This window comes from Lethenteron reissneri, chromosome 66 (assembly GCF_015708825.2).
Source record: "Lethenteron reissneri isolate LAM-NWPU_2019-01 chromosome 66, ASM1570882v1, whole genome shotgun sequence".
In the NCBI taxonomy this organism is placed as follows: domain Eukaryota; kingdom Metazoa; phylum Chordata; class Hyperoartia; order Petromyzontiformes; family Petromyzontidae; genus Lethenteron; species Lethenteron reissneri.
Window position 1 is genome coordinate 3,310,847 of NC_083844.1, and position 8,283 is coordinate 3,319,129.

General features: G+C 48.4%; 1 protein-coding gene across 1 annotated transcript in view; it reads right to left on the reverse strand.

The window, feature by feature from the left end:
- LOC133359971 (histone-lysine N-methyltransferase PRDM9-like) overlaps positions 1-3,748 on the reverse strand; it is a 23,680-nt gene extending 19,932 nt beyond the window's left edge. Inside the window, exons 1-3 of the mRNA XM_061578538.1 lie at positions 3,707-3,748; positions 2,865-3,000; positions 59-226 (exon numbers count right to left, since the gene is read on the reverse strand). Coding sequence (XP_061434522.1) covers positions 59-226; positions 2,865-2,985 — 289 coding nt within the window. The 5' untranslated portion in view covers positions 2,986-3,000; positions 3,707-3,748. The remainder of the gene's footprint in view (positions 1-58; positions 227-2,864; positions 3,001-3,706) is intronic.
- Positions 3,749-8,283: the final 4,535 nt, after the last annotated feature.

An 8,283-nucleotide genomic window follows, 5' to 3' on the forward strand; every position in this document is an offset into this window, starting at 1 on the left:
GGGGGTCTCTGTCTGAGTCTACAGGGGGTCTCTGCACGGTCTGCAAGCGCCCTTTTACGTTTGCCTCCTCCGCCTCTTCGTCCTCCATGAATCGCCACCTCCTTCCTCTTCTTCCACCCCGTCCACTCCTCGTCGGAGTCGCTCGACCGCCCGCACTCCGCTCCATTGCCCCTCGCCCTGCGCTTGCCGCGTGCGCGCATGAACTCGGGCTGGGCCGGGTTCATCCCTGCGCAAGGAGGCAGTCGGTCATTGTTATTTGTACGTATTGGCGGGACACCGGTGCAGCATAGCAACACACCGGGTCCTCGTAACACAGTCCTGACGATGTGATTATTATCAGAGCGTGTTTGTTTGCGTGTTCACCACAAGTACGCGTGGTTAATGCAGTAACTTTATTCCTTGCAAAAGGAATAATCTATCTGGTGTGTGAACATATTAACACCTCCTGTTTTATTGCCAGAAAGGGTAAAACCGATTCTTATTTTTCATAATTTGATACTGGCAAAAAGGTCCCATGATATAGCTGCTCACCCCGAGCTATAAATGCTCTTGACACTGCATTGTCTTTGCGCTAGTCGCCTTTTGGTGTTGTTCTCTGGTCTGACACTGGTGAGACTAGGCCATGAAGAAGGCTGTCTCTGGGGTAGACCAATCAGTTTCAAAGACATGATTAAATATTATCAGAGAGTGTTTGTTTGCGTGTTCACCACAAGTACACATGGTTGATGCAGTCACCTGATTCCTTGCAAAAGCTATAATCTATCTGGTGTTTTAACATCTTACCACCTCCTGTTTCATTCCCAAAAAGCGTAAACCCTATTTTTATTTTTCATAGTCTCGACGATGTCGCTGTTGTACTCAGATTCAGCAGCCGCGTCCCCCATTCCGAACGTGCGGTGGCGACACCACGAGTTGTATCGAGGCACCGTCCGACCGAGTCTCTAGGGGCACGAGGAGTCCAATCTTGCCACTGGAGCACGGAGCAGCCGAACGTCATCAGACTGGGCGCCGCTGTATGGCAACAGACTGCGAAGCTTCGTGTTCAGTCCTGCTCATGTAACGTTCCGTCTTCCCACCGCTTTGGCATCACGACAACTGGTTTTGACGCACCACCACCACCACCCCGAAATATCCTTCTGTTCGGGGTCTCGAATCGCGAGGAAAATAAATAATTTTTGCCACAAATGTGCTGATTATTTTATACAACGATTAGGTGTACCGCCACTACGTTCATTTATATTATTTGGCTGCTACAACAACAACCCCAAGCAATACAGTAAACACGATAGGAGTGAGTCTAGATTTGAAGCTTTCGTGACTGCAAGGATTCATACTCTTACCTTTTTTCGGTAAAGTCACGTAGGTAAAAATAAAAATAATAGAAATAATTTATTTTATTTCTATTATTTTTATTACTTATTTTTTACCTACGTGACTTTACCGAAAAAAAATTAAGAGTATGATAGGAGTGCAAAGTATAGGAAAGGTAAACAAATCACACACACAAAATAAACTATTTTTGTAAATGTTGTGGGTTTACTCTCCAACACTAGGAATCCGATGAGCTATGATGTCCCATAGGAAGCACGGGGTCAGAAAGTTACAACACAATACACAAACACGATAGGAGTATTTTATTATTTCCCTTTTACGTGACTTTACCGAAAGAACCAAGAAGACTAATGTATTTTGAACTATATATTAGTGCTTTTTGGTTTTTTATTATTTTAATTTCAAATATTTTTTATTCACATTATTTTAATTTTATTTTTTCAATCCACGTCACTTTACCAAAAGATCCAAAGATTATGACTTCCTGCAGTCACGAAAGTTTTAAGTCAAAATTTATTTTTGTAAATGTTGTAGGTTTCCTCTCTAACATTATGAATCCGTAGGTAAAAAATCTAATTAAAATTAATAAAAGTACTTTTATTAATTTTAATTTTATTTTTTACCTACGTGACTAGAATTATGAATCCGATGAGCTATGAAGCTCTTTTTCATAAATGTCCCATAGGGGGCACACGGGTTCAGAAAGTTACAACAACACAAAACACATACACGATAGGCGTGCAAAGTAGAGGAAAGTTAAACAAATCATTAAACTAAAACTAAATCTATTTTACTTCACCAGGTGAAGTCCACTGAGCTATTGGCTTGTTTTTCAGAAGCGACCTGGCTGCTACAAATGACAGCTCAACCAAGTGGCTTACCACGTGGACATTTATAGCAGCAGCCAAATACGTTAAACGCGTGATGTTGATTCTACATGTGGAGCGAAAACCCGGAGGACCGGGATCGAACCCACGACCTCCTGTAGACCAGGCGAGGTAGTTAACATCTCACCGGGGAGAGACACACGCAGACTCCAGATATATGACAGGCATCGTCAGGGTCGGGATCGAACCCACGACCTCCTGTAGACCAGGCAAGGTAGTTAACATCTCACCGGGGAGAGACACGCAGATTCCAGATATATGACAGGCATCGTCAGGGTCGGGATCGAACCCACGACCTCCTGTAGACCAGGCGAGGCAGTTAACATCTCACCGGGGAGATACACACGCAGACTCCAGATATATAACGGGCATCGTCAGGGTCGCCATCGAACCCACGACCTCCTGTAGACCAGGCGAGGTAGTTAACATCTCACCGGGGAGAGACACACGCAGACTCCAGATATATGACAGGCATCGTCAGGGTCGCCATCGAACCCACGACCTCCTGTAGACCATGAGAGGGAGTTAACATCTCGCCACCATGGCGCCCCATGCATGCCACTCTGCTACGACGTCTTGGTCTCATCATTATAATTACTGCGACAATTAGTTTAGTTGCGAAGAGGCTCGGCCTGCCGTACCCACCGAGGTTCAGCAGGACGGCGTGGTTCTGCTTGATGTTCCTGTAGCGCCGCTTCTCGCACTCGGCCAGATCGCTCCACTCGGCCTTGGTGAAGAAGCCTCTGATGTCTCGGAAGTCGCCCATCTCCTGCTGCTGCTGCTGAAGCGCAGAGACACGGAGGGACGAGACGCGGACGACGGTCAGACGCAGTCACGGAGATGGAGTCACACGGAGACAGAGTCACAGGGAGACAGAGTCACAGGGAGACACAGTCACACTGAGACAGAGTCACAGGGAGACAGAGTCACAGGGAGACAGAGTCACACTGAGACAGAGTCACACGGAGACAGAGTCACAGGGATACGAGACTAAGATCCCCCGTGTGGCCTTAACAGACTGTCGGGTCAAGCGCTGTGAGCGAGTAGCGGCGCCTATGAAGGCCGGAACGACACACGAGGGGGGGGTGGGTGGCCAGCACCACGCCCGGCCGCCTTTGTCTCCCCAGTGGCGATGTTCACTACACACCGCTACACCAGGAACTCATTTGAGGCCGAGTCGACCTAGGGGATGAGGCCCAGGACCGGTTCAGAAAATCGTCACCGGTGAGGTAACTTTACCTCAGATGAGGTAACTTCACTTCATGCGAGGTAACATTACATTAGGTGAAGTAAAATTACTTCAGGTGAGGTAACTTTTCCTTTACCTCATGCGAGGTAACGTTACCTCGCGGGAGGTAACATTACCTCAGGTAAATGTAACATTACTTGATGTTATCCTAACGTATTCACATCACTTCAGCTAATGACCCTATCGTAATATTCTCACGTAGTTAAATCGGTAAACACAATTATCGCGTGATTATTACCTCAGGGTAAGGTAATCGGAATGCAATGGAAGGCGACGTAACTTTACCTCGCGGGAGGTAACATCACCTCAGGTAAATGTAACATTACTTGAGGTAATCCGAACGTATTCACATCACTTCAGCTAATGTTCATATTTTTACGCTAATATCGTAATATCGTCACGTGGTTAAATCGTTAAACACAACGCTCGCGTGACGTCACCACCTCAGTGTCGAGCCGTCGACACTTCACGCGGCAGCCTCGAAGTGCACCCAGCCTGGCACAGGCGCCGTGTTGACGTCACCGTCACTCAGTGGCCAATGGCGGCGGTTGGTGGTGGGGGGGAGTGGGGGGTGGGGGCATCGGGGGTGGGGGCGGAATGGCGGTTGGGGGAGTGGGGGGAGGGGGGAATGGAGGGTGAGAGGGGTGGGGGGAGTGGGGGGAGTGATGGGGAGTGAGAGGGGGGTTGGGAGTGGGGGGTTTGGGGGGGTGGGGGGAGTGATGGGGTGGGGTACCGCCTTCAACTTTTTTTTATGAACGACTGGGTGTTTAAGGTTAGCGATTAGTCGTATTATCCGGCTGTATAGCAAATGAAAAAATTGAAATACTTTACTGTGCAAGTAAAAAATGTGTGTTTTAATGTTTACGTTTAAAAAATAATAATTGGGCCCCTTTATAGCACATGCTACAGGCCCCGAACTAACTTTATCCGGCACTGAGGGTAAGGTAATCAGAATGTGATGCAATCCGTATCAAATCACGTTATATTATAAGGTAATCTTCACCGCGACATTCTCATTCAGTGCAAAGTAAATATTGTACAATTAACTAGTCGCTCGTATCAACACTGTACGAGACGTGTAGCTGTAATCGTAACGTGAAGTCGTCTCGTAGCGTAAATCTTACACGATTTAAAATTCGCGTGAGATACAATCCTCACTTGACTACTGGTAGGAACCTCCTGGTTACACCAGCCCACAGGGGATTATTGTGTCCGTCCGTCCGTCGTGCAGGGAGGGGCTGGGTGGGGAGGGAGGGGCTGGGTGGAGAGGGTGGGGAGGGGCTGGGTGGAGAGGGTGGGAGGGGCTGGGTGGGGAAGGTGGGGAGGGGCTGGGTGGGGGGTGGGAGGGTGGGGCTGGGTGGGGAGGGGCTGGTCACCCCGTGGTGCCCTTATAAAACTCAACGTTTAACCTACTCACGCCGGCTTGTGCCCGCCCTCACAGTCGACCATTTTTACGGAATACACCACGCCGCCGTTGACCCTGGCCATTGACCCTGGCCATTGACCGAGCAGCCCAACGTTCTTACCAGCTAGCTCCCTCCACAGGAATGTGTTAAAGGGGTCCTAAATACAATACAAACACGTACATTTTAAAACACAAATTGTTAACTTGCACAGTAAAGTAATTACATATTTTCATTTGCTATACAGCCAGATAATACGACAAATCGCTAACCTTAAACGCCCAATCGTTCATAAAAGTTGAAGGCGGTATAGTACTACAGTAATAGAGCAAGTGCAGAATCACTGAACCGGAATTAAGAGCTTGAAAGCATTTAGCGAGGGGCCCTTAAAAGTGCGGGGCCCGTAGCATTTGTAGCAACTTTTTTACACGCTTTTATTTAACTCACTCTGTTGTTGTTGTATCCTCTAATCTTGTAACTCAATTTTAACCCACTTCCCAATGTGCTATCGACTGCAAACTTGGTATACTTATGTCATATTGATGACAATACTATATTCTATCATTAAAAAAAAAAAGATTTTAAACCATCTTTTTTATATGTTACTAGCTTTACTACCCGGCTTCGCCCGGGTACTTGGATTCACCACGGCCGGCCGCCTTTGTCTCCCGAGTGACGATGTTCACACACGACACCAGTTACTCGTGTGAGGCTGAGTCGACCTAGGGGGGGCCCAGGTCGGGTTCAAATAATCGTCACCGGTGGTGGCCGTGAGTGGGAATCGGCGTACGTGTTACAAATTGACTAACTTTAGTTCATAACCAGGCTACAGTGTACATGATAGACTGGCAGTACACCCAGGCAGCTAAATAAGCAGGCTACAGTCTACATTATAGACGGGCAGTATGCTCAACCAGCTTAATGACTATTTGTACAAAGAACATTTAAAGAATCGATTATAATAACCAGGCTACAGTCTACATTATAGACTGGCAGTACAGCCACTCAGCTTCATAAGCAGGCTAGAGTCTACATGATAGAGTGGCAGTACGCTCACGGAGCTTAATAAGCAGGCTACAGTCTACATTATAGACTGCCAGTACACTCAGGCAATTTAATAAGCAGGCTACAGTTTACATTATAGACTGTCAGTACGCTCACCCAGCTTAATGACTATTTGTACATTCACCATTTAAAGAATAGATTCTTGGCGCATTGGGTTTAAAAGTAATATTAATTGCACACATTGTGGTGGGGGGGGGGAGTGAAAAGGACGTGAAACTTTGATGAATTTACCTAAGAGTCGCGTGGTGGGTGTGGAGGCCTAGTAGCGTGCAGAGCCTCCAGCCTCGCCTAAATTGGCCACCCGGCAGAGGCAGGGTACGGGTGGCGTTCCCCCGCCCCGCGCTACAATAATAGTGTGTAATCGCTATAATTTCATAATGTACCAACCCTAGAATAGTAATAGCACACATTGTGGTGGGGGGGGGGGGGGGGGGGGGGAGTGAAGAGGACGTGAAACTTTCAATGAATTTACGTCAGAGTCGCGTGTTACTGCGTGCGCCTATTTTTAACTGCAATTAAAAATGGCGTCCAGGCCTTGGCGAAGGCGTCGCTACCCGTTGGCAGGGCCAACCGCCGTCCAATGAAAGCGGCGAAGGCGTGGCTACCCGTTGGCAGGGGCAACCGCCGTCCAATGAAACTGCAGCCCGCGGCGAAGGCGTCGCTAGCCGTTGCCAGGAGCAACCGCCGTCCAATGAAAGCGGCGAAGGCGTCGCTAGCCGTTGCCAGGGGCAACCGGCGTCCAATGAAAGTGCGTATGGTCCGGCGACACACAGACAGACAGACAGATTCGCGATTTTATATATATAGATGTTTCGAGTTGGGTCTAATAGTCCACGCTCAACTGACGTTGGCTGTAAATCACCACTGCCCCTTACGTTATGGCAAGCTTTGGGGCCACTTCCTGGAGTCGTGAAGTTCTTCCATTGCTAGTACGGTACATTTCATTAAAGCGTGTTTTAAAAAAAGTTTTTTTTTATGTTTCTTATTTTGCTACTAGGATCATCCGGCACTGGCTGGGTGCACTTTGAGGCTGCCACGTGAGGTGTGGACGGTTCGCTGCTGGCAGCAGGAAGTCACGGGACAGAACCAGCAGGTGCCATGGGTTAAACGCTATAAAGTCACGGTGCAGTGTAAGCTACGTTTTACTGTTACAGGGTAAAGCCTCACTGAGCTGTGTAGCTCTTTTGTCCGAAGGCACCTGGCCAACACAAATGATAGCATCTCGACCAAGTAGCTGATATTATCATAATCACGTGGATATTTATAGCAGCGGCCAAATACTCTAAACACGAGTTTCAACAGACTCAGAGACCCATAGAGACCCACACTCTGAGAGACCCACACTAAACTATGTTTATTGTTATCGGGCAAAGCCCCACATTAGCAATGCAGCTCTTTTCCAGGAGCGACGTCGCCATCACAAATGATAACAGCTCAAACGAGTGGCTGATATCATCATCTTCGCGTGGTAATTCATAGCGTCAGCCAAAGTCTAAACGCTTGATTCTACATACTGTACTCGTAGAGGCCCATAGACACACACAGAGACCCAGAGACTCACATAGACCCTTAGACCCACAGACTCATAGAATCATAGAGATCCATACTCATCGAGACCCATACTAAAACGAAACTATTTTTTATTGTTACCAGTTAAGACCCCACTGAGTTGTGTAGCTCTTTTGTCAGAAGCGGTACTGGGTCATCATGAATGATATCAGCTCAGCCAGGTGGCTGTCATCATCATCATCATCACCACGTGGAAATGTACGATGATTCTAAATGTGGAGGGAAAAACCGGAGGACCCGGAGATAAAATCCACGCAGTGACCACCACATGGAGAGAGAGACATGCCAACTCCAAATATACAGCAGCAGGCGTCGTCAGGGTACAGGATCAAACCCACGATCTCCTGTACACCAGGTGAGGGAGTTAACATCTAGCCTGGCACAGCAGTAAACCCATGACAGTTTAACACGTATCATCCAAAATAAGCCTGGCACAGCAGTCAACCAATGGCACCTGCAGGGTCTGCCCCGTGACCTCCTGCTGCACCTAGCCTGGCACAGCAGTCAACCCATGGCACCTGCAGGGTCTGCCCCGTGACCTCCTGCTGCACCTAGCCGAGCACAGCAGTCAACCCATGGCACCTGCTGGGTCTGCCCCTTGACCTCCTCCTGCACCTAGCCTGGCACAGCAGTCAACCCATGGCACCTGCTGGGTCTGTCCCGTGACCACCTCCTCCTGTACCTAGCCTGGCACAGCAGTCAACCTCCTGCACCTAGCGTGGCACAGCAGTCAACCCATGGCACCTGCTGGGTCTATCCCGTGACCTCCTCCTGCACC